General features: G+C 59.9%; 1 protein-coding gene and 1 long non-coding RNA gene across 2 annotated transcripts; one reads left to right on the top strand and one right to left on the bottom strand.

Moving 5' to 3' along the window:
* Positions 1–393: 393 nt before the first annotated feature.
* On the bottom strand, positions 394–14,105 carry DNAJA4 (DnaJ heat shock protein family (Hsp40) member A4). The gene is made up of 8 exons (XM_026510630.4): positions 13,878–14,105; positions 13,152–13,290; positions 7,997–8,177; positions 6,459–6,563; positions 5,487–5,714; positions 4,387–4,617; positions 2,242–2,342; positions 394–2,151 (listed from the first exon to the last, which is right to left on the bottom strand). Exons 1-8 carry the CDS (start codon positions 13,955–13,957, stop codon positions 1,936–1,938), a joined length of 1,281 nt encoding a protein of 426 aa, XP_026366415.1. The 5' UTR covers positions 13,958–14,105; the 3' UTR covers positions 394–1,935.
* Positions 8,105–22,441, top strand: LOC130541926 (uncharacterized). The gene is made up of 2 exons (XR_008956032.1): positions 8,105–9,068; positions 22,224–22,441. It is a non-coding gene; the product is annotated as an uncharacterized LOC130541926 (long non-coding RNA).
* The last annotated feature ends 3,059 nt before the right edge of the window (positions 22,442–25,500 follow it).

The following is a 25,500-nucleotide window of genomic DNA, read 5'->3' as shown; positions in this document are numbered from 1 at the left end:
GTGGACTGCTGCCTGCACGGCGTCCCCAGGCTCCAGTCCCGCCTCCGTGACGCCGGAGCCAGTGCTCCCTCAGCGGGGCCTGCGTGGAGATGGCTCACACCCTGAAGCTTGGTGCTTTCCATTAATGACTTCATACGCCTGTGAGTCAGGTCGTGTGCTTGTCCCCAAACCCGTCACCCTCAGCATACAGCCCACATGCCTCTCCCACCTCTTGGCCTTGGTGGCCCTCCTGTAGCCAGAGCCATGGACGCTCCTCCACCTGGAGTGCTTGCGCGACGTCCGCATTCACCCCCGCCCCAGGCACCCCAGGCGCCCCAGGCGCAAGCCCCCGTCCGCCAGTGTGGCACTTGACACCCTCACTGGAGCTCGAGAAAACGTAAACACCCAGAGCCGTTTGTCTCTCATCCCAGCTCAGTTTTAATTTTGAAGTGACAGATGTACAGGTGGAGTCCGTTTTAAGCAACATCCTCCAAATCCCATCTCCACGACCAGGAATCGAGCCGAACCTGATTCCGCCCCCTCAACAGCAGCTCTGTGGTGACAGTCAGGAAGTCGCGGCACTGACGGGACACCCTGGAGTTGTGGTCCATTTGTAAATGGGTTTTCACACAGGCTTGGTTGGAAGGGTAGGTTTTAGGTCTGTCCTGACCAACGGTCAAAGCAGGCACTATTCTGAGCAAGTGGGGCCCGCCCTCACGGTCCTGCTGGAGCCTGGTCCCCCCCAAGCCAGCTCCCCCCGACTGCATGGGCCTGATGGGCCCCTTCACCCTCCCGCAGGCGGCCGTGGTCTGTGTCAGACTCTCAGCTTCTGCAGAACCAAGGGAGGGCAGGTCTGACGCGCGACCTCCGCCGTAGCCCAGCCGCTCAAAGGCACTTTCTCCTCCCGACGGCTGTGGAAAGGAAGGGCCCAGTGATGGCTAAGGGCTTCGGTGACCCTACGTGTGAGCTGTGGCTGCCTGCTGGGAGTGAAGCAGTGAGGACCGTCCCTATGGGCAGGCGGCCCACGCCACAGAGCACGGCGGAGCCCAGGCAGCGCGCTTCTTGCCAAAACCACGTCCCCTGAGCAGGAAGCCCTGTGTCCCATGGCCGTGCAGCCAGAGGAGCCATCTCTGGAAGGGAGCTGGACCTGGGAGGGGTGCAGATGGACGTCTGTGCCTGCCCAGGACAGGCTACTGCTCCCGCGGCCTCTGCTGCTGCCCTCAGGGGGCACGTGGTGGGTGTCCTTTTCTTTACGGTAAGCACATTGGCGGAAGAGCACTGCAAAGGCTGCCAACAGAAAATCATCACAACCAGAGAGAACAAGGTGTGGGGTCCCCAGCAGACAGTTATGTCGGCGTTTCACTTAATAACACTGGTTTGTCCTCACCACAAGGCCAGAAACGGTCAGAAGCTTCCGGAAGCTTCCAAGAGAGATGATCGTGCACCCATTGCAGCCCCAGAGCAGCAGCACGGACGTTGGCCCCGCAGCCCGCTCTGTGTGAACCAGGCCCTGGGGCCAAACCTAGTCCACAGATGTGCTTTTGTTCTGGACAAGGGTCACCTAGAATCTAGATTCAGAAACCGGGGAGGGAAGGCAGGGCAGCCACGCCCGGAGGCAGTGCCTAGGGCCCTGCGAGGGGCTGCACTGGCGGACAGGGTACGGCCAAGCCCCCACAAGCAGGTGTCAGTGCAGTCACTGGCATCTCAAAAGTATCCTGAAAATGCAAATGAACAGATTCCATATGCAGACTGGAGGTGATTTACACTTGAAACATTTAAATATAAATTAAGCTATAACTTAAGTGACAACCAAAAGAAAAACAAAAACCAAGAAGACACCCAGCACCTGAGAAGGCTGAACACATACACAGGACACCCCAAACACCAGGCCGTTAGGCGATGCCGTTTTCATTGTGCCAACGTTACAGTGGTGGCGCTAGCCCAGCCACCGGCCGCTCACGCCGTCTGGCACTGCACCCCGGCCCGCGGCCCGTCATCGTCCTCCTCGTAGGCCTCCCGGTGCTGGCGCCAGTTCTGCTCGCTGGGGTTGAACTCCTTCAGCTCCACCTGGTCCATGTCGTCCGTGACCCTCACCTTCTGCCGCGGGGGCAGCAGGGCCTCCAGCTGCGGAAGCTTGTCTACAGGAAGCCAGTGTTTCTCGGGAAAGATCACCTGTGGGGGACGAGGAGCGAGCGGTAGCAGCTGCCCCCCCCCACGGAGGCGCCGTGACCCAGCCCGCGAAGACGACCATCAGGAACTTACTAGGAACTGGATGATCAGCGTCCCCTTCTCCAGGGGTGCTTTGTAGATGGGCATCCCTTCGTTACGCACACACCTCAGGTCCCCGTGCTTTATCACCTCGCCTGCCCAGAGAAGGTCCAGTTACGGAGCAGGAAGATGGGGGTGGCCTGGCGGCAGACCCTGCCCAGGCTGGGGGGGAAAGCGGCAGGCACCCCCGGGGGTGGGGTGGGGGGCAGCGTGCTGGCGCCTCCAGCACAAGGTGAACTGGGGTAAAAAGCGAACCAGGAATCGGAACCTTGGCGTCTGGGAGCTGGAGGCAGTCCAGCCCACACTCCAGGATCCCCCACAACACACTTTCAAAAGGCATCACGGGGTTTAGGCCCCAAAGCTCTGGGGTTCTGGCCCATATGTAAAAATACCATCTCCCCCCAACACGAAAAAGAAAGGGCACAAGGGTTTCTCCGGAAGTAAGCTCTTCAGCTCAGTAACGACGCCCAAAGAAGGGAGAAAGCGTGCAGAAAGAGTAGGGGCGGGGAGGGGACGCCCAACACTGGTGACTCAGCAGCCTGCTCCCCAGACTGCAGTCTTGTCGAGGGAAGGCACCCAGGACCCTCGGGTTGTGCAGGAACGCGGGGCCTTCAGCCGCTGGGCCTTCGGCGGTCCTCTCTCCGTTCCTACTCCTCACGCTTCTGCCTCTAACTGGGGACTGGGACGCCACCTGCGGAAGGCCCCCATCGGCTGCCAGGACACCTTCCCCTCAGATCCTGAGTCTCCACGCCCTGACAGCACAAAGAGGAGAAAGCAGCAGCGAAGGAATGACAAGCCCAAACGAGAAAAGACAGAGTGAAGGAAAAGGATAGCACACAGAGAAGTACAAATGAGCAAAAAGAACAAGAGAAGTCTCCAGCAGAAGGTTCGCTGAAGCCCCGGCCCTTCCTTGTCACTACTTGAGGAACAGGGTCTCCTCTGCCCCAGGTCACCGACACGACGCTGCATGCATGCAGGACACTGGGAGCCCCGCCACCCACCAGCTGTGGCCAGGAGGATGAGGTTTCCTGAGCCTCCCTGCGGACGCTGGCCCGCTCGTGCCCTCAGCGCCACAGTCAGAGCTGGGCCACGTGAGCAGGCCCTGAACTCCCACCGGCTCGCGACCTGCAGTCCCCAAAGTTCTCCGCTCAAGTGAGGGAGGAACTGGGGAGGGGTCGCGTCTCACAGTTTCACACGTGTTGTGTTAACAGTGCAGGGCCCAAAACGGGGTCGAATGTTAACAACGGCCAGATCACGTATGGGGGATCCTGGTACTGGGTTTATTTTTACAACTTTCTGTTAGTTTGTCGTTGTTTCCAAATAAAGTTTTAAAAAGGAAAAAACTCCGATCAAGGCTTGGATATAGACTCCGTATCCTTTCAAGTCCAGAGGAGGAGGAAACAGCGCAAAGACAGAAGCAGCAGAGAAACAGAACAAGGCCACGGGCACGAAGCAAAGCAGAGAGGCCAGGCAGCTCTGGGGTCTGCTCACTTCACTGGCCACCGCTGCCCTTGGATAGGCGGGCCACGTCCCACCGCAGCCCAGACAGATGCCTACCGCCAGCTACTCCCTGACCCCGGCGGCGGCAGCTCTGCTCACAGCCAGTGTGTCCGCCACCAGCACCCCTGCCCAGACGCGCTCTGATGCGGACGAGAGACCTTCATGTTCCCTAGAGGTGGCTTCATGTCTGCCCCCGCCCGGGTGTGTGCGCATGCGAGCAGCCCAGGCTAAGCTGATGGGCAAGGTCTTCTCGGGAAAATCTGACTTTACAGCATCTCCCACAAGTCATCAGCAGCACAGACACTGCAGAGCACGTGGATGACAGACCGCCACTGCCTGTGACCTGCTCTTTTCTTACCAGACTAAGTTTTTACAGTTTCAGTTACACTGGCAGCTCCCAGTTACGGTGCTAGACCCCAAGATTCCTGTTGGGGGCTCTGCCCCCTGACTCTCAGTTCTTTTTTCCTAGGAGAATATTTTAAAAATGCATAAAATTCTCTAGTCATTAGCAATGACTTCAAAGTTGGGAGAAAAGCAAGTCATGCTAACCCCCAGTGTGACGCTGGGCCAGCGGCCAGCAGGGTCCCACACAGCCGCCCACCCGGCACCACAGTCACAGGCGCGCCTCTGAGACTTTACCCGACTTGGACGTGATAACGAGGATTCGATCGTCCAGCGTTTTTATCGTCTTCTTGAAGCCACAAAGGGCTTCAGAAAGCTGAATCTTCATTTTCGTGATCAAGTCGTGGCCTCGCCTCTGAAAGACACTGTGGTCCTTCTGATCAAGCACAGTTATGACATCGCCGGGCTCCAGCTCGGGCTCCTGATCGCCTTCTCCGTGAAACAGGATCTTCTGCCCATCTTTCATACCTGTGAGACAGCGTCCTTGCTGATTAGCATTTCTCTTAAAAACCGTACTTTCTACAAAGCTGGGAAGATGGCACACGGTCCTTTGGGGGCCTTAACTCATCAAACCTCCCAGTCTCGTGGGCACGGGAACCACAGCAGTGGCTGGGATCACCACGAGAAAGAGGCCACGTCTCCCCACACACACACCCGCCACTGGACCCCCACGGTCACCACCCACTTCCTGCTGCATGCACAGGGCAGGGCTCTGGGGGTGGTGCAGTCACAGAGGCTTAAACGGAAGTCCCTTCAGAACACCCTTTTGGGTACTGCTTTTTATACTTTGGTCTCATCTCTCATTAGGACATATTCACCAGATTAGGAACCCACAGAATAATCCGGAAATACCTGGAGAACAGCTAACAAGGAGAAAGGCCTTAAAACGATGGTGTCAGGCAGCACAAAGAACAGGGGAGGGCTGTACTTGGGAGAGTCTGGGCAGCGGGGGGGACGCGTGTGCAGGAAGGAGCCCACAGCCACTGAGACTCCACGAGCTCTATGGCCAGTGAGCAGCCGGGGCGGCCCGGAAGAAGACTCCCAGTGATTTCCAAGGGAAGGGTTTGAGAAGGGGGAGGGCGGTTAACCGGAATCAAGGTCCAGCACCTTTCGGAGCACTGGAGAACCTCAACGGGGTTCTGTTTGATCTGGACGAAGCTGACCGCAGCAGGCAAGCTGTGGCTGCTGATGGGAATGGCAGTGAAGCCGCGAGGGCCGGGGGGGGGGGGCTCTGGCGCACTGGGCCCCGCATCCCAGGCCCCAGACACCTGTGCGCCCCACGGTCAGCTGCCGGAAGCACTCCCAGCCGTGTGGAGTGCTGAGCTGCGCGGCCTCACCTTTTTCCACGTGTACCTCGATAATCTTCTTCTCGCGGATCACCTTGGCGCCGCTGCAGCTCTCGCAGCGGTCCTTGGGGTTGACGCGCTCCCCCTGGCCCTTGCACTCGATGCACACGGTCTGGATCTGCTGCACCACGCCCGGCCCGATCTGCTGGATGTGGATCTGCATCCCGCGGCCCTTGCACAGGGGACACTTCTCCACAGACCCCTTCTTGCCACCGACACCTGGGGGGAGACGCGGGAGCGAGCGCCCGGCTCCTCCGCAGACAGCCCGTCCCAGCGGGCGCCAGGGCAGGTCGTAGGGGCCCTTACATGGGACACCAAGAACGTGTGGAGTCTGGATGATCTAACCAAGCAGGGAACATCCAGATGTGAACACGTGATCGCCAGCGTCTGGGGCCTCGGCGTGCCGGGCCTGATTCACTACGGGGGCTTCTCCAGCCGTGCCTACAGCTGGCCGAGGGGGCTGGGCGCAGAGACCCGGAGGGCGCAGCCCCACTCGGCCACCTCAGGACAACATGCGTCTGAGGTCACCAGATACTTCTCTTAAAAAATCCTATTTTTTTAAAAATTGTGTTAGTTACAATTACATGTGAGTCAAGGGGCGGTAAACCACGGCCACTGCGTGGTTCTGAGAATCAAGCTTCACTGGACACGGGCTCATCTGCCCGTTTATGCCCACGGCTGCAGGGACCTAAAACCCTCCCTGTCTGGCCCTTTTACAGGAGAAGTTTGCTGACCCCTGAGTTGGGTGAACCATCGTGACTTTCACATGTTTAAAATAATTATCAACGTGTTAAAATTTTAAAAGTCCAAACAAAAAATACACAGGGCAAACTAAAATAGATTTGGACCTTAGGCCACCGGTTTGGGCCCTTACATATGAAAAGATAAAAAATGATTTTTCTCTGAATCAGAAAACAATCAGAACCGTTTCCAGATCTAAGGGACTCAAACATTCATTTTTACCTTCACATTTCTCACAAATTACGTTTTTCTGGAGGGCCAACTTCTTCGTGACTCCGTTATACAAATCTTCAAGAGTTACAGACAACTGATGGACAACGTTCTTGCCTTACCAAAGGGGAAACAGAACAGTCAGTAACACGGTATGAAATACTGCCCTGTGAGCCCTGGTTGCCGAGCCGTGCCTGTCACTCATTCCCTTCCCGAGGGAGGCGGTGCATCGGCGCCCCCAGCCCCGCCTTCAGCCCCCCCAACCATGAGAACGGACACCCTTTGTAGCTGTGAGCCAATCATTCATTTATAGACGTCGACAAAAAGACTTTTCACCATTACTTTCTAAGAACAAACCCGAGGCCAGAGGGACTGGGGTGGGACTGGGGTGGGGGGGTGGGAACCTAAGCGGTGCCTCGGAGTCTCCCCATGAAAGGAGCCCTTCCTTCCCTCACAGAGGAGGGGTGACCACCGTCTGCACACCTGTAACTGAAACTCCTCCCCGAGCCCCACGTGCTTCCCTTTTTGAGCCCTTCTGTAATCTGTGGCCAAGTGGGAACTCTTTCCTCTGCTGAAACCTTATCTGTGGGCCCTTGTCTTTGGGGTGGGAGTCTGTCTGCCCACTGCCAGGCCAGGGTCGGATGGCCCATGGCTGCCCATGGGGCGCGCTCAGCCGCGGAGACATGCTGTCCCTGTTCACTGGCTGTCAGGTGGAGACACAACTGGACTCAGGGTGTGAAGCTATTCACCTCCAGACCGTGAGCGCTGGGCAGGAGGGGACCCGCGCCTTTCATCGTGTCTACGTCGTCCAGTACACAAGCTGGCAACCCCGGTTCAAGAGCGGACGGCCAGGCTTTTGAAGCTCAAAGCCGATTATACCGTGAAAACAGATACCGCCTTATTCGTCCGGGGCCTCTTGCTGATTCAGACCACCCTTTGTAAAACCCAGCGGAGGACTTATCCCTGCTGACTTCACCCAGATCTTAACAAGCTCAGCTGCTATCTGGTTTCAAGGTCCACAGCAGACTGTCCACAGCAGACTAGACAGGCGAAAGGGGCAGCCAGGGACCGCTGCTAATGGCCACAGGTGGCAGCTGGTGGCTCGGCAGGGGCAAGGGCTGGAAAAGCAAACCCCAGAACGCAGACATGGCAGCCTGGAGCCCTCGTTCACCTCCTGTGGATGAAGCTGCTGACCACAACGCGCTCCAGAGAGAAAGGCAGGCAGGGCGGCAACTCGGAGCGGCCTGAGCAAGGAGACGCCCTGCAGAGCGCCAGCCAGAACTCGCATGCAGGCCGGCTCAGGACACTCGGGAAGGCGAGATGACCTTCCTCCCTCCCCCTGCTCACGCCCCACGTGCTCCCTGTCGGGCAGTGTCTGCAGGTGTCAGGTGAGGGCTCCAGGTGCTAAGAGGCTCCAGGTAGCCGGAATCCTGTAGAGGGGGGACTATTTAAAGCTAATGATCCCTTTTAAGATATGATCCGCCCTGATTCCAAGGACGTGTGGGATCTGAAAACTATAAAACTTGCTTAGTGTCTTTAAAAGCACTTACCTCTTCTCTCTCTAGCCATCCGTCCCCCGCCCCCAAAGAACATGTCAAAGATGTCCATGGGTGAAGAGAAGCTGGGGCTGCCTGAGCCTCCTTCCTTAATCGCCTGCTCACCACCCTGGTCATAAATGTCCCTCTTCTTTGGATCTGAAAGCACTTCATATGCCTGGGATATGAGCTTGAACTTTAAAATAAAAAGAGAGAGAGAAGGCTTGAGTTGTTTATCACGCAGACCCCCCGTGATGAATGCAAAGACGGGGCTATTCTGCACCCCGTCCCCCACACTAGCCGGCCATGGGCTGCTCCGTCGCTCCCCTTGCGGAGCAGGGAAACACAGGGCCAGTGCAGAAGGGACACTCCTCCCAGCCTCCGCTGCACCCCACAGGAAGCCAGTGGCAGTGAGGCCAGACCAGGGCGTAACCCGCCACCTGGTGAAACCCAGGCTCCTGGCCGCGGCCGCTGGCCTCCAAGTGCACAAGGGCTGTTTCACTTTACTCGCATGATGCCTCGTGAGCAGCTGCTGTCCGCGTGCACGCTGCAGACACTGTGTGCAAACCCGTACCCCGGCCCCGGCCCCAGAGGCCCCAGCCCAGTCTCCCTGTCTCAGTTACTGCCGACGCCAAAACCTCGTTTCCTCTCCCCTCACGCCTCATCTGCCCGCAAACCCTCTGGCGCTGCCTCCCAGGGCTCGTTTCCCGGCGCTAAGACATCACGCTCTGGCCAAAACTGTCAACGGAATCCAGTTGTAAAAAAAGTGTCAGAAAACCCACACTGAAAGACATTCTGCAAAACTAAAAGACAGGAGAACTGAATGCAACATGTGATCCAGGATCGGGGGGAAACGGCTATCAAAGACGTTGGAACGACTGAAAAAAGGTGAATTCCTTTCTCAGGGTCAAACTTCTTACATGTGGTACGTGTACTGCAGGGACTACACGGGTGCCGGGTTCCTGGAGAAGCGTGTCGGACTGTCTGAGGCTGAAAGGCTGCGCAGCATGCAGGTGAAGCAGGCGTCGTCAAACGTTCCGGGGCGGGGGAGCCAGCGCTCACTGCCCCACGCTCATCTCTTCTTTAGGTAGGTGAAGTTTTTTTCATTTTTGTTTTTTTAAAGATTTATTTATCTGACAGAGTGAGAGAGCAAGACCACGGGGAGCAGCAGAGGGAGAAGCAGACTCCCCGCTGAGCAGGGAGCCCAAAACAGGACTCGATCCCAGGACCCTGGGATCATGACCTGAGCCGAAGGCAGACACTTCACTGACGGAGCCCCCCAGGCGCTCCTGGAAGTTTGAAAATAAATTAGAACACTATAAAATATCCCAAATCCATCCCTTCTCACCACGCGCCACACCCACTCTGCAGAGGCCACCACCTTGCGCCGAGGTCACCGCAGTAACCGCCTCAGCAGCCTCCCAGCTCTCCTCACTCCGGCCTGCGGTGCAAGCCCACGGCAGCCGAAGCCGGCCGGCCAGTCCTCCGCCCCCGCTCTTCGAGCCGGCCTGAGGCGCGGACTCAAAGCCAGGCCTCGCTCTGGGCAGCACGGCCAGCCCGCCACCTCGCGCTATCCACAGCTCGCGCCGCACCCCCCGCCACAGTGTCCGCTCCGTGAGCACAGGCTGTACCCCCACCCGGGGTGATGCCTGCAGGGCAGATGAATGGCTCGATTCTGGGAGTTCAGAAGTGAACATGGGAAGTCGGGTGCCCTCCAGAGTCCCCTCCAGTCTGTGGGACGGGGTCTGATCTCCCACAGCACAGCTGGTTCCATAAAACAGAGAAGAAGGAGTGCTGGAGGGTGCAACTACAGAATCGCGACAGAGAAGCCAGGTCTTCTCAGATTAACAAACAATAGTAAGCACTAGCTGACAGATAACTACGTAATGTGACAAACCGAGTCCTCGAGGGACATCACAGCCGTCCTCAAGGCAGCCGGGTCTCGTGCTCAGTTGTTCTCTGCGTTTCTGCGAAGAAGCAGGCCTCACTCACCACCACCCTCTCCACGGCAGGGAGACTGAGGAGTGGGGAGCAGGTGCCTGGTGCGGGAGCCCACACTTCCCGGGCCTGTCTGTACATCAGGGACCAGATGAGCATGCTTCCTGAGAATTTCCACTAGAAACGCCCCAAACACTCCGACGCTCTAGACACCTAATGCTTAATCTAAGAAGCAAAAGGAACACCCGTCCCTTGGGCAGTTAATCAGAGGCCGTGTCGCACAGGGTGGGGGCTCCCAGGACCACGAGCAGGCCCTCCCCACCCCTGCGGCCCCAGTCCCCCAGTCTAATCCAGGTTCTGGCTGTCGCCCCCTGCTCCCCCGGCTGGAGATCACGGCTCTCACCAGCTCACCTTTCAGACTGATCATCTGCCACGGGACCTTAACGAGGTCGCCACGCAGCTAGGAAAAAATGACTTCGGGATGATGTCACAATTCGGAAGAGTATTTGTGAGGATATCAGGTGCTGACCAAAGCTACCAGGGTGACCACTATGACCACCCCGCAAAAGGCCGCCTGCAGACAGCACGGGAATAGCAGTTAGGGTGACGTGTACTGGGTGGGTTTTTCTCTATATTCTGATGCTTCCCGTACTGTTACGCTCTCGTGTGATTTTTTTAATTTGAAAATCTGTTACTCCAACGAAAAACTACAGTGAAATTAGCCACAAGACTGAATTCCTCTCAAGCCGATGAGGGGAACAGCCCAGAACGTGCCCGCTCGCACTGCAGAGAGTGGGTTCCTGACCCGCCGCCCAAGTGTCCTGCGGAGAAGCGGCCGCACAGCAGGCCAGCAGACACTCCACAGAGCACCTGGCAGCAGACGGGCTGCCCGACGCTTAGCAACGCAGGACAACAGGGCACAAAACAAAGGCCAACACCCCCCAGCCGGCTCACTTGCCTCCCAGCAGGGTGAAAGGACCAGCTTAATCTATTTTTGAAGAGACATGAATAATACAGTGACAAACTTAGGAGGAACAAGAAACGTTCGACCAGTTCTACCCATGACAGAGAAAACGGACAAGAACCGCACACAGACCTGCACGAGAAGGAAAACGTCTACACCGCGGGCCCAGCGCACAGCAGGACCAGAAAGCAGGGATCTGGTGAATGAATGAATGAGTCTCCTCTCAGGGACCATGACGGCAGAGTTTCCATGATGTGTCCCGTCTCCTCACCCCCTTGATTTCCATCCCCACGGCCACTGAGCTGCCGATCCCCCTTCACTGCAACTGCCCCCCCAAACTGTGCACGGGGTGCGCCCCGTTCCCTCGGCCAGCCCGCACACGTTCCACACCTGCGCGGCACAGCTGGACAGCGGGCCTGAAAGCAAGCATGGGGGTCGCGGGGAAGGCAGGAATCAGACAAGGCATCACCACCAACGCGGGAGGAGGACGGGGCCAGGGGCTCGGGCAGGGGTCAGACTGCTGGAACCAGCTAACTGAAGACTCGTGTGCCCCAGAGGTGGGGACATCACAGGACCCCCACCCCAGGCTCTCCGAGAGGAGCCTCGCTATGTGACACCAATTCAGTGCCTGGCTGTAGGTGAACACTAGCTTGAAGCAAACCCAACAGTCTACTGGGACACGGATGCACAGGGCAACAGCCACGGAAATGTCGCGGAGGTCAAGTGCAGGTTTTAGACCGCGTCAGGGCACCGCGAGCAGACTCGCTCCAAGGGCACGCACCCAGGCTTGAACATGCTCCTGGACGGTGCTCTGAGATCTGACCGAAGCCAGGCCCCGAGGCCGCCTCTCGCCAGCCTCCTGAGCTGTCAGCGAGAAGCCTGGAGCTGCTCCCCCTAGACGAGTTCTCACCCTGAGGCTCCAGTGAACCCACGAGCACGTCTGTGAATCATCAACACCATGGAGAAAGCCAAGCCCTCAAAAAGCTACAGTAAGCCCTCTAAATATAGACGAGAGAATGCGAGTGAGCAGCAAACGGTCTTACAGGAAAGCATGTTAAACTTGTGACAGCCGCGTTCGGCACATGTGGCTAAATATAAGTCTCCTATCACTGCCACCAGCAGCCACCCCTCCTGGAGCAGCCCGCGCCGGCAGGGGAGCGGGCACACACACGGCGGCGGCTCCAGGGGTCTAACCGCCAGACGCCAACCTGCGGCTTCACCCGCCGCCTGGGTGTCACTGCTGTCCCCTACCACAGGAGCCCCGCCGCCCCCAAAACCATCTGAGACTGCCCAAGTTCTATAAGAAAGTGGCAAACGGAAAGAGCACTGGCACGGGCTAGCGGCCTTCCCAAGAACCAGTCCGTGGTCCTGCCTGTCACCTCCTCAGGTGGGTGACGAGTGTTCTGGAAGCGAGCAGGCTCTGTTCTCCGAACAGGAAAATCTAATTCAGGTCTCCACTATGCAGAACATTTTTCAGCCTATTACTGGTCCTTTGGATCAACTGTGGGCCATTTGTCACAGAAAACCTGGACTATTCCTGTAAAATGATGTGTCAGGGTAGAGAGCTCCCGGTGCCTGCCTAATAAACGTGATTAGTCAGTGTCTCACGACCTTGACCAGCCAGGAGACCAAATCCTGCCCGGTCCTCAAGCCCCACACGCGGCCTGTCCCTGGTGCTGAAGCACCCACAAGGAAGGAACACAAAACAGTCCCGTCCCATCACTCCTGCCAGTGCACAACTTCTGGTGGCGCGTGCCTCCGTTTCCCCGGTTGCCAGCTGCCCCTCCCACAGAACTGCCCTCCAACGCTGTGCCAACCGTCTCCCATGGGGTGCCAGACACACCAGGCAGCGTGCAGGCTTGCGGAGGCAACGGAGGAGTGGGTGGGCTGCAGGGGTCACCAGGGGTCCCAGTGCCCCTGGCAGCTCCAACCCACCCTGCCACCTGCCCCCCACCCCAGCCCCAGTCAGCCCTGACCCTGCTGCCTCACCCCACCCCAGCTCCCTGACCCTGCCTCCTGCCCAGGACCCCAGTCCCCTGACCCCAGCCCCGCCGCCTGCCCGCGACCCTGTCTCCCAGGCCCCCGCGGCCTGGCCCCGACCCCAGACGCGGGCCCCGCGACCCCAGCCCCCTGACTCCAGCCTCGCTGCCGGACCCGCGACCCCAGGCCCCCGAGCCCCCGCCGCCAGCCCCGCGACCCCAGCCCCCCGGCCCCGCCGCCGCCGCCGCCGCCGCCGCCGCCGCCTGCGCCCGCCCGAGCCCGCCGCACCTTCTCGCCCTCATCCGGGTTCTTGTCCGGGTGGTACTTGAGCGCCAGCTTCCGGTAGGCCTTCTTGATCTCCTCCGGGGACGCGCTGGGCTTCACCCCCAGGATGTCATAGTACTGGGTCTCCTTCACCATCTTGTCTCTGCGGGCGGGCGGGGCGGGCGAGGCCGGTCAGCGCGCCCCGGACGACCCGCCGCCCGCCCGCGCGTCCCGCTCCCCGCTCCCCGCTCCGGCTCCGGCCGCCGCCCTGGGCTCCCGCTGCCCGCCGCCCCGGGCCGCCGCACTCGGCCTCCGGCGCCTCCGCCGCGGGTTTTATTCGGCGCCGGCGGAAGGTTCCGCGAGGAGACAGTGACGCCACAAAGGCCCAGAACCTTCGCGGAGGTTCCGGCGGCGCCCGGGCTGGCGGCGGGCGGGGCGGCGGGTGCGCGGCGGGGACCCGACCCCTACCCCGACCGCGGACCGCGGACCCCCGACGGCCGACTCGCCTGGCCCCAGATCCCCGACCCGGACCCCCCACGGCCGACTCGCCTGGCCCCAGATCCCCGACCCGGACCCCCGACCGCGGACCCCGGAGGGCCAACTGCCTGGCCCCCGACCCTCGACGCCCGGCCCCCTATCCCGGACCCGGGACGGCCGACTCGCCAGGTCCTCAGTCCCCGCCCCCGGCTCGCCCGGCCCCCGACGCCCCCCGTCCCCGACGCCAGGCCTGGCGCGACCCCGCCAGCTCACCCGGTCTCCTCGGCCCCCTGCTCCTCCGGCTGCCCGTCCGACTCCCCGGAACTCCAGCTCTGACCGCCGCCCCGGGCCATGTCGGGGGGCTGGGAAGGGGGCTTCGGCGCGGGGGCTGCCCTCCGACGACCGTCCCGCCGCCCAGGGGCCGCCGCCTTGCCCTTCCGTGGGTCCGTGGGTCCCGCTGGCCCGAGGACCGGCCGGCCCCAGGGGTCGCGCGGGCGGGAACCCTGCCCCGAGGGGTGGGACTGAGCGAGCAGCGTCCTGCGCTCCGGGGCCGCGCCCGGGGGTGTGGCCGCCCTCTGTGCGGTCGTGGTCACGGTCACTGGGAGGGTGCTGCGGAGGCCTGCGGCGCACGGCGGCCCCCTTGAGGGGTTTAGGGTGGGCGGGGGTCCGCAGCCCTGGTGGGACCGCGGTTCCCGGGGCCCTGGAGCTCCTGGCGCCCCCGGGGGCATCTTCAAGGCTGGTGCGAGCCAGCGTAAGCCCTTCCAGATTCGTGCTGTGGGCCGGGGCCTCCCCACCGCGCACACCTGGATGCCCTCAAGCCCCCCAAGGGTAAGCAGTGACGTCTGCGCATGTGGGCAGTGACGTCCTTCAGGGGAGAGTGGCCCCGTATCCAGGTCTCCGAGAGTGGGCAGTGGCCCCTCGGGTCCTGCAGGCGGGAATCCTTGCGAAGCACTGAGGCTGGACCCGGCTGGTGGGCCCAGTGTTGTGCACATTGAGGGTGGGGGTGGGTGCCGGAGCTGGACTGGGTGGCCCCAGGCCCTGCCTGGAAGGCTACAGTCACAGGTCTCTAACCTGCCTGGGCTGTCGCCAGGATCACCCCCCAGTGCAGAAACGGGCATAGAAGGAGTGTTATCAGTGAGCTGCAGGCTCCGAGATCCAGCCTGGCCCTGGACACTGTCAGGGAGGGGAGGCCAATGCTCTCCTCTGGGATCCCCTGGTGTGGTTTGGGGTCCTGTGGCTGAGGCAGCCTCCATGCCCTCTTCCAGTTCCATGCGAGTGAAGTGACTTAACATCCAAGCAAAACTCAGCTGCCATTCCTGGTTTGGGAGACGCTGCTCTTTCCCCTCAATGAGGCCTGAGGCCGCTCTGGAGCAGTGACCTGTGGGCAGATAATGCAGGGCTGCAGGTCAGGGAGCGAGGTTCCAGAGCCAGCTGTTGGGGCCGCCCGACCCTTAGCCTGTCCACGCTTGTTTGCTCACTCGCCCGATGTGGTGGTCGCCACCTGCGCACCTGCCTCTCTGGGTTCCCTCGGCGATCACACGGGACGACAACGGTGCAGGCTTCCGGCACAGGGGCTCTCAAAGCCAGCAGCTCACGGGATCCCTGTGTCTGGGCTGCACTGCAGACCAATGCCTTCAGAGCTTCTGGGGTGGACCCCAAGCCTCCATGTTTGTACAGCTCCTCAGGGGATTCCGGTGTGCAGTCAGGGCCGAGAGCCGCTGCCCAGCACTGCACGCTCCCCGACTCAGTGCTCGGGACCAGCGACGCCCCCACGGCGCGCACGTGTGGGAGGCCAGAGCCTACGTCACAGAACGGGTCGAGGAACTCAGGAACCGCAGACCTGGCTTCACATCCCAGCATTGTTTCTTCTGGCTGTGTGACCTTGGGCAGGTGACCAGCCTTTCTGAGTCTTAAATTCGGTGACTTTTTCATGGGGACAATAGTAGTAGTATTCGCTTCATAACCGTGTCAAGCACCTGGCAGTCCGAACACACTGATGCATGTTTTTGTCTTTCTGCTTTTGTCTAAGCTCAAAAGGCTGGCAAGGATTCTCTCCTCTGAGCCTCTTCTTCACTAGGCCTCAACCTTGACCCGTAAAGACTTGAGCAAACACTGACGTGATTTCCAACCTCTCAAGGCACATCCCTGAGATGACTCCCACCCACCACCACCCCGCCCCGAAGTGCCTGCATGAGAAACCCAGGCTGCCCAAACTCGTTACTGTTTCTTCCATCCGACACCTGAGGATAGGGCCTCTGTCTCCAGGGTCTGTGGGAGGCTGGAATCTGCCGTCAGCGCCAGCCGGCAGACCCAGCGGGTGTGCCTGCGTTCACACCGGCCCTGTCTGAGGGCCTGCGCCTCCGAGCCCCCGCTTGCCCCGCTCCCTCCTGCATCCTCTCCTTGGAGCACCGGGTTGCTTCTGGACACGTTGAAGTGGACTCTCTTCTCCACTGCGGTGTTTAAACCTGCCCTCCTCTAACAAATGTGACTGGGCGGGGAGGTCAGGAGGAACTTTGTGGGGGAAGGTTCGTGCCGGGCACCAGAAGTGACACTGTCTTGGGCAGTAGGGAAGGGGAGGGGGCGTGCTGAAGGGATGACAACACAGTGCCGAGTGGAGGAAGGCTCTGAACTGGGAGAAAAGGGACTGCCTTTGGGGAAGACTTTGCTTCTTCTCTAATGGACCCTGGGAGCCATTGATGGTCTTAGAGCAGGAGCTGCGTTCTGGGAGGAATAACCAGCAGCAGTGAGCAGGAGCTAGTGGGTCCAGACCTGCTGGGAGGGCTCAGAGCAGGACATGCAGATTTGAGAGGCCAGGGAGCTGACGGGCTGGCCCAGAGAGGGGGTCTAGAGAGAGGAAGAGGGCTCCAGGGTGAAGCTAACCTGCCTTAGAAAGTGGGAGGAGAAAACAGCCGTTAGGCCAGAAGAGAAGCCGGAGTGGGGAGAGGAGCTGAACCCATGGGAGGCCAGACAGGCCGGCGCCCAGGCAGCAGGGGGTCAGAGATAACAGAGCCCAGGCTCTGAGAGGCGGCCACAGGGACTCTCCAAGGAGAGGCCCCCAAAATAACAGTTGTCACTCCAGGCCATCGTCAGTATCCCAAGGGACTTCTGCTTCCCTGTCTCTATTTGGGTGTGTGTGACTTTGGGAAATGTCTTCTCTATGAGCCTCAATTTCCCCTTCTGTACAATGGGGGCAAGAACACCAACCTCACAGGGTTATAAAAAGATTAGTGGAGACAAGGCACCTAAAGTGCTTAATATGACCGTGCTCACAAGACGGAATTTGTGGATTTCATCCCGGCAGGTGGTGGGTGTGCACCTGCTGGGTGCCTGGCTCTGTGCTGGGCAGCCACGACACAGCAGGAATAAGGTAGTGGTTTATTCCTCAGGCCACGCCTGAGCCCCTGCATCTAACCGCCCTGGGTAACCCCTAGCTTGGGCCATGTTGCCCGCAAGCCAGCCACAAAGACTCTTACTAAAATCACCATGGCTACGTTGCTGTAACAGCAAAACCCAAGCTTCTGATGATGTTTCTGTGGGTTACGGTCTCCAAGAGCCCACTTCCTCCTGGGACACAGGCCTCCCCCAGAGCTGCTGTCACCAGAAAGGGGAGGTGTCTGTTTCAGGAGAAAGAACTCAGAGAGGGAGGCAGTGGCCCTTCTGGTGCACATTTGTACTTCGCACACGGCGTTCGGAGGTCTTCCCATCAGGAAGGCTTTGGGCCCGCGGGGAACAGACCATGCACGCATGGAGCTCCCGCGAGCTAGCGGGGACTTAAACCTCTAACTACGCAGAGTGAAGAGAGCCATGCAGAGGAAGCAGAGGCAGACCCCAGCTCACCCGACTGCGTTTCCTACAAACGGAAGGTCGCGGCAACCCTGGGTCCCGCGCGTCTCCTGGCTCCGCTGTTCCAACAGCACTTCCCACTCTGAGTCTCTGTGCCACAGTTGGATAATTCTCCTAATATTTCAAGTGTTTTCCCTGTATTTGTTATGGTGATCGGTGGTCTTTGATGTTCCTGCGGTCACTGTCTAGGGGCGCGTGGACAGCGCGCTTACTGATAGATGCTGGTTGTGACTGACTGCTCCGCCCACCAGCTGCCCGGCCTCGTCCTCCCCACGTCTCCTTGCACCTCCCTCTTCCCTGAGACACAACAATACTAAAATTAGGCCGCTTACTACCCCTACAGTGGCCCCTAAATGTTGAAGCGAAGGGGAGGAGTCCCCCATGTCTCACTTCAAACCAAACCTAGAAATGATGAAGCTTAGTGAGGAAGGCACGTCAAAGGCCAAAAGAGGCCAAAAGCTCGGCCTTTTGCACCAGTCAGCAGAGTGGTGCCTGCGAAGGAAAAGTTCTTGAAGGAATTGAAGGACCGTGCCAGTGAACCCGTGAATGAGAAAGGGAAACAGGCCTGGTCTGGGCAGAAGCTCCAACAGCCACCCCACGGCCTGGAGCAGAACCTCGCCCAGAGCAAGGCCCTCCCTCACGCTCTTCGGTTCCGAGAGGTGGGGAGGGACGGAGCCGCAGAAGACAAGTCTGGGGCCCGCAGAGGCGGTTCGTGGGGTAGAAGGAGAGACACTGTCTCCGTAACACAGAAGCAGCGCGCTCTCCGAAGATGCAGCTCGGACCGTTCACGAAGGCGGCTGCTCTCAGCGGCACAGATTTTCAGTGGATGGAACAGCCTGACCTCAGAAGACGCCAGCGAGGACCCCACAGCTGGACAGGAGTCTGCAGCAATGTCCACAATAGCCAACTAGGGAAAGAGCCCACATGTCCATCAACAGATGGACAGATCAAGAAGAGGTGGGGGGTGTGTGTGTGTGTATGTATACACATTAATTGAATTTAAATTTAAAATTAAAAAAATAATAAAGTGTACCATTTGATAAACGTATAAACCGATGAGACCTTCACCTCAAGCAAGGTGGTGAACACACGCATCGCTCCCCAAAGCGTCCCCCTGAGGGAGTATGCGTCTAAAAGACGGTCTACCCCAGCTGGTAATGGTCGGCAGCGGAGCGAGAGCCAGAGGCTTGTTCAACTGTCTCCCAGTTTGGGTCTTTCCAGGAAGTAAAGCTCTCAGTGCGCTTGGGTGTGGTGCGGGCTCGGCCTCTTCCGCCGTGTGACCTTGGGCAACGACTTCGCTGTGTCAGTCTCTCATCCCTAACAGTACGACCCCAGAGGGTTGCGGGCAGTATGTAAGGTCACACATGGGAGCGCACGCACACGTGCATACATACGCGTGTGTAAATCTTACGCGGCAAACCCCCAGGGCTGTACCGGACACACTGCGGTCAACGTGGACCGTTGTCGCTTGGTGCCAAGAGCCCATCCGTGCGTCTGCGGGAAGTGGCACATTTGGAAATACAGAACGCCCAACAGGATGGAAGGCTGACATACCCTCCTTTCTCCAGTGGAAGCGAGCTGAGACACTCGCCTTACCGAGACGCCGTTGCTGGGTAGCCTGTGTGTCTGCGTCATGCTACACAAATTTAGTAGTTTCCTTGGATCTTTGCACGGCCTCGGCTGGTCCCGTCCCAGCAGTAACGGCCCGTACCAAGTATGGTTCCAAGCAAATGACAGGCTGTTCCCGAACAGGGGAGAGCGCTTGGCTTCCCCCTTCGACCGTCAGGCTCATGTCTTCCTCTGTCACCCTCCCCATGACCATGTCGCCCAGACCCTCACCGCCCTCGCCTAGGCCCAGCTACTCACGCAGCATTCCGAAGCCCAGGCCCGTCCAAGTCGCCGGAGCCCGGCTCTGGTGGGTCCCCGCGTGGGAGACTCAGATCCGAGCGCTGACATTGAAGCTGCCCCACGGTCTGAACCTGGCTCACCCTGCTTGGCTCCGGGTCCAGCCAGAACCCTCACTTGCACTGTCAGAATGCGCAGTGCAGTTGGCCAGCCGGGAGGTCCGAGGACAAGCCTGGTGCCCGTTCAGAAGCAGAGACACGGCACTCTGTTAGGGCGACGGTGAGGGAGCATTTGAAATGTGCACCTGAATAGAACGGGAACTGTCCCCGGAAAAACACACTGAAAAGCAGTTTAGAGAGGAGTTTGCGATTCTAAGGGCCGGGTCTTAACAGATGACCGCTGAATGGGGGACATGGAGGAGGGACGTCTGCTCCAGGAGGGAGCACGGAGGCAAAGGGGAGGAGGAAAGGAGTGGCTACGAGAAGAGAGCCCAGCTGAGGCGGGGCTGGCTGCTGTCCTGTCTCCTCACCTCCAGCCACCCGCCTCCAGCCAGCGGATGCACGGATGTGGGTGTGGGAGCGTGTGCACGTGTGAGCGCACACGTGAGTGTGTGTGCCGCGCAGGGCGGGGCTGCGAGGGGACGCCGAGATGTCTCAGACGAGACCGTGGATCCTCCGTCTCTGGGAAGGCATAGAGTTGTGGGAAAGCCTGCATGTGAGGCTGTCGGATTTGAGGGATTTGAATAGATTTTACCTACACTGATGACGATCTGAGTCCATCTATTACTCTTACTCTCATTGTTATTACAAAAAAATACCCCGCCAAAGAGACTCCCTCCTGGGAGAAACACAGAGGAAAGAAGAGCACGGTCTTGGTGCAAAAAAATTAAAAAATAGGGGCGCCTGGGTGGCGCAGTCATTAAGCGTCTGCCTTCGGCTCAGGGCGTGATCCTGGTGTTCTGGGATCAAGTCCCACATCGGGCTCCTCCACTATGAGACTGCTTCTTCCTCTCCCACTCCCCTCCTGTGTTCCCTCTCTCACTGGCTGTCTGTCACATAAATAAATAAAATCTTTTTTAAAAAATTAAAAAATAAATGTAAAAATCATTAAAAAATAAATGTAAAAATCTCTCTGGAAATGCTTGCTTGGCAGAAATACGTCTTTCCTTTCGGGTTAGCTGACACGCGGTCTGTGGAACAGCCCTAGGAAGCATCAGGCCTTGAACACAAGAAATGAAATCCCAGTATTTTAGAAGGTCCCCCTCATGACGTACCCCCAAAAATGCAAATTAAGAGTAGCATGATACTACTTTTTGCCAGTGAGGACCAGGAGAGGCGGCGCCCACAGTGGAACTGCGGGTCTTGTGCAGTGGAGAGAGCCCCCCACGTTCACCGGCTGTGGGCCTCACTGAGGAGGCCAGCAGGACCGGGGCACCAGGGGACAGGCATCCCAGACCCGGCTCCAAGGTCACCCAGCACAGGAAGGGTAGGGTCCAGTACTCGGAAAAGCCCAGCATTCACCTGCAAGGCATCATAGTACCCCAGACAACGTCGAGAGCCAAGCTTGTTAATTTTCAGATTTTCACAGTAATTTATTAAAGTATAAATTGTGCGTCGTGAAAGGCACAGCACCGTGGGCTGCCCAGTGCCTGCCTGTGTGTGAACCCACGTAACCACCACTGGGCTCCAGAGAGAGCAGCTCCTTCACCCCAGAGTGTCCTCTGTACGCACTCCGGCTCTGTCCCCACGGGGCGGCTGTGCCCACTGCTGACCCCACGCCCGTGGGACCATAACATGCATGTTCCTTGCCTCTGGCTGCTTCTGCTCTTGGTGTATCTGAGACGTACCCGTGGCCGTGCGCTCCTGCGGGCAGCGCGTGCAGGTCCCCGTGGCTCCGCCGTATTGTCGTCAGCCGCGTCGCCTGTAGTCGTTTCCGGTGATGTAGTCATAGTGAAGGCTGTCATTGGCTTTTCCCTGAGAACCCAGCAGGCTGAGCATCTGTTTATGGGCTTGTTTCAAAGGCCAATGGGGGGATGTCAAGGGCCCGGGAACCCGTGGAGGGGGGTCCCCCAAAGACAGCTCAGCTCCACTTTGGGGGGTGGGTGGTGAAGTGTACATCTGTTGTCCTCCTTTCCCCAACCCTCTCACCGCTTTCTGTGGGCCGGCGGTGGTTTTGGCGACAGGGGAGGACTGGGGAAATTGTCCTTGTGTTTGGGGGCTTAACATGGAACCCGTGGTGAGACGTGGCCTGCGTTGAGCCACCTTGGATGGCACGTGGCTCCTTCCCGTGAGGCTCCCGGGCAGTTCCGTTGACTGGATTGGCTCTGACTTCCTTCCGTTGCTGCAGAAGCCCCGGGGTGGCTGTGGGCTCCGGGGCAGGTGCGGGGAGGCCCGAGGAGCGGGACCGCCGGCAGCACGGCTCAGTGAAGTGCGTCGCATGGAACATGGTTGTGTGATGGCCCAGCACCAGTGTCCTGTCCAGTCCAGTAGCCCTCCAGAGAAGGGTCTCTCCCTGCGGCGGGGCCGGCCGGGCTGCCAGGTGCTTGGCCTGTTTGTTGCCCCCAGAGCACCGGAGGGACGCGGCCGGCAATGTTGGTGGCCCAGCCTCCTGCCGATTCTGCAGGTCTTCCCGCGGCCTTGCGGTAGGTGGCCACGGGTCTGAACACGGCTCACGGGAAGCGAGGGGATGGTTTGGGAGCCCTCCCGTGCCGTCTCTCTCCCTCTGCCTATGGCGGCGTGGTGGCAGGTGACCCGGGAAGCCGTGTGTGGAGCTGCGTGTCTGGGTGGCTGCGGGAAGCAGAGCGGCCTCCACACCCCACACCCGTCAGAACAGCTGTCGGGGCTTTATGGGAGCAAGAAAGAAATCCGTGCTGGGTAGAGCTGCTGTAGCTTCGGGGTTTTCCCAACGCGTCCGCTGCCCGCCCTTGTGCAGCTAGCCGGAGCCGGTTCCTGCGGCCTGCCACCGAACACTCGGACCCACCAATCAATCTGCATCCGGAAGGGCATGCGCAAAATGCCAACGACCCTGTCTCCAGATGACAGAGGTATGGGTGATTTCTATTTTCTGATTCTGCTCTTCTGTCTCTCTCTCTCTCTCTCTCTTTTTTTTTTTTTTGCATGAGCATTTATGTAAAATATACTTAGGAAAAAGTCATTAAAAGTAAGCGGGTTTGGATTCTCCGAGACACAGCCAGAGCGGCACCGTCTCCGCCCGGAAGGCCACCGGGCTTGCAGACGTGTTGACCTGGGGCCCCTCGATTGTCTGTGAGCTCGGCGCCCAGCCCAGCAGCCTGCACGGCTGTCCTCCCTGCGTCAGGACCCTGAGTCCTGCCTGCTTCAGAGTGGGGCCCGGAGCTGAGCCCAGTAGCAGAGGCCGGCCCGCCATCCAGGGAGGTGTCTCTGGCCCCGGGGTCAGCACGCCCACGAGGCCCTGGGAGGGCCACACGGGGACTGAGGACAGGCCCCAGGAACACCAGCACGTGCTCCTCCCAATTCTCTGATCCTCCCCGGGTGGCGCGGCGGCCTGGCCAGGCGAGGCCCGCACTAGGAGGGCCCCACGTCTTTGTTTGGTTTGGACCAACACACTGTCGGGAGCATCAGCTGTGGTCTTTGAGCTGTCCCGGCAGGAGACCTCGCTCACCAGCTGCAGGGAAGGCTCGGCGTGTGCTGTGGCCGGCCCCCTCACGGAGCTTCACACCCGCCCGGCAGCGTGGCACGATCGCTGCATTTCCCAGTGAGGAGACAGACCCACCACTCACCCCAGGTCATACACTGCGAGGATGGGGACCCTGCCAGGGCCCCAGCCCCGTCTCAAGGATCCCAACGCCCACCGTGTTCTTTCCAGTCTGCCACACACCTGCGTCTGCGGCTGAGGTCCGGGGGCCAGGCGGTTAGCTGTGCGGCCAAACCCTCACGGGACCAGCGCAAGGATGCGGGAAAGCCTCTCCGGCTCCAGCAAAGTCTTGGCTTCTTTCTTGTTTTATGGGTTAGCTACCGTGCAAATGTTTCACTCAGTTTCTGCAAAAATCATATAATGCGCAAAAATCATATAATCCGCATACACACCCTCCCAATCTTTGAGTGAGGACATTAAGACCCCAAAATGGGCCCCAGCTTGCCTAGGGTCCCAAGCACGTTAGTCCAGACAGCTTCACGTTAGAACCTGGGCGTCCTCGCTCCCAGACAATGACTCTGCATCAAACAGCCGACAAAACACCCCAATCACCGTCCTACGCTCAGTAGTTTTATTTTGGTTTATTTAAATTCCACGGCAGTTCACACATTAGTTTCACCCAGTGCTCGTGACGTGTGTAGGCTCAGCGATCTTAAAAGTAAACCTCCTATTGCAGTATAACGTCCCCACCGAAAATACACTCATCCCAAGCACACAGCTCGACGAATTATCACAAAGGGAGCAGCCTCCGGGGCCCCCAGCACCGCGCCCCCCCGCCCCCCGAGAACGGCCCTGACGTCTAACGTGCGGAGTCACGGTTCCTCTCTGTGACCGTTGTCCACGTGAGCCCTGTAACACGGGTGGTTCTGTGTCTCGCTGCTTTGGTCCGTGTGAGCCTGGTGAGAATTACCGGTTTCTGGGCTGACAGTAACTACATTCTCGCTGCTTGCTGCCCGCCGGAGTATGTCACCCACTCTGCTGTCCGTGAGCACTGGAGGTGTTTCCAGTGGGGGCTAGTGTGGCCTCGGACACGCCCGTGCGTGTCCGCTAATGCACGTGTGTTCACGTCTGTAGGGTCCACCCCAGGAGTGGGATCACCGCGGGGGTCGGGGTGGTGCTTCCTCTCGGCCCCCCCGGGCCTTCTCCCCGTGGAGACCCCAGCGTGTGCTTTGAGCCATCCCCAGTGAGGCGTGCGGAGAACGGGCTCGTGGGCAGCAGCGGGCACCGACGGGCTCCAGCAGAGCGCTGCCCGCGGGCTCTGGCGTGTCTGAGAGAAGTGCTCGCGGTAGAACCGTTCAGATAACCCCTTTCAGATACACAAAGGCCCCACTTCTGCAGGTCGGGAACCCGTTCTGTTCAGGCTGCCAGTTGCTGATAACCTGCTGATCCTGCACGGCCTCACCGCGGGGGGTGGAGCACGCTGGATGCCCCTGCAGCCCTGCTGGGGCCCGGCCGTGCCCCCCTGCCCCTGCGTCCCCCTGCCCCTGCGTCCCCTACCCCTGCGTCCCCCTGCCCCTGCATCCCCTACCCCTGCGTCCCCCTGCCCCTGCGTCCCCTACCCCTGCGTCCCCTTGCCCTTGTGTCCCATTACCCCTGTGTCCCCCTGCCCCTCGTCCCTCTGCCCCTGCATCCCCTTGCCCCTGCGTCCCCTACCCCTGCATCCCCTTGCCCCTGTGTCCCCTTACTCCTGTGCCCCCTTACCCCTGCGTCCCCTTACCCCTGTATCCCCCTTACCCCTGTGTCCCCCTTACCCCCGTGTCCCCTTTACCCCTGCATCACCTGCCCCTGCGTCCCCTTGCCCCTCGTCCCCCTGCCCCTGCACCGCCTTGCCCTTGCGTCCCCCTGTCCCTGTGTCCCCTTGCCCCTCGTCCCCCTGCCCCTGTGCCCACTGCCCCTGTGCCCCCTGCTCCTGCGTCCCCTTACCCCTGTGTCCCCCTTACCCCTGTGTCCCCCTTACCCCTGTGTCCCCCTTACTCCTGTGCCCCCTTGCCCCTGCGTCCCCTTACCCCTGGGTCCCCTTGCCCCTGTGTCCCCTTGCCCCTGCGTCCCCCTGCCCCTGCGCCCCCCTGCCCCTGCATCCCCCTTACCCCTGTGTCCCCCTGCCCCTGCGTCCCCCTTACCCCTGTGTCCCCCCTGCCCCTGCGTCCCCCTGCCCCTGTGCCCCCTTACCCCTGTGTCTGCCTTACCCCTGCGTCCCCCTGCCCCTGCGTCCCCCTGTCCCTGTGTCCCCCTTACCCCTGTGTCCCCCCTGCCCCTGCGTCCCCCTGCCCCTGTGCCCCCTTACCCCTGTGTCTGCCTTACCCCTGCGTCCCCCTGCCCCTGCGCCCCCCTGCCCCTGCATCCCCCTTACCCCTGTGTCCCCCTGCCCCTGCGTCCCCCTGCCCCTGCGTCCCCCTGCCCCTGTGCCCCCTTACCCCTGTGTCCCCTTACCCCTGCGTCCCTGCCCCCCCCCCCAGGCCCGGCGCAGTACCGGCTACATGGAAGGTTCTCCATAAGCGTTTGTGGGATTGAAGTTAGCTTTCTAAAATACAAACGG

The sequence above is a fragment of the Ursus arctos genome, unplaced genomic scaffold (assembly GCF_023065955.2).
Source record: "Ursus arctos isolate Adak ecotype North America unplaced genomic scaffold, UrsArc2.0 scaffold_28, whole genome shotgun sequence".
NCBI lineage: Eukaryota > Metazoa > Chordata > Mammalia > Carnivora > Ursidae > Ursus > Ursus arctos.
Note: the sequence above shows the minus strand (reverse complement) of the source record. Positions and strands in the feature narration are given on the sequence as shown.

What these genes read in the sequence shown, in the direction of transcription:
- DNAJA4 (XM_026510630.4), bottom strand. Translation starts at nt 13,957, where the DNA reads ATGGCCCGGGGCGGCGGTCAGAGCTGGAGTTCCGGGGAGTCGGACGGG. An exon ending in CGAGGTACACGTGGAAAAAG is followed by an intron (nt 4,618 to 5,486) that starts GTGAGGCCGCGC and finishes GCTGTCTCACAG; the next exon opens with GTATGAAAGATGGGCAGAAG. An exon ending in CGTTATCACGTCCAAGTCGG is followed by an intron (nt 2,343 to 4,386) that starts GTAAAGTCTCAG and finishes TTCTCTGGGCAG; the next exon opens with GCGAGGTGATAAAGCACGGG.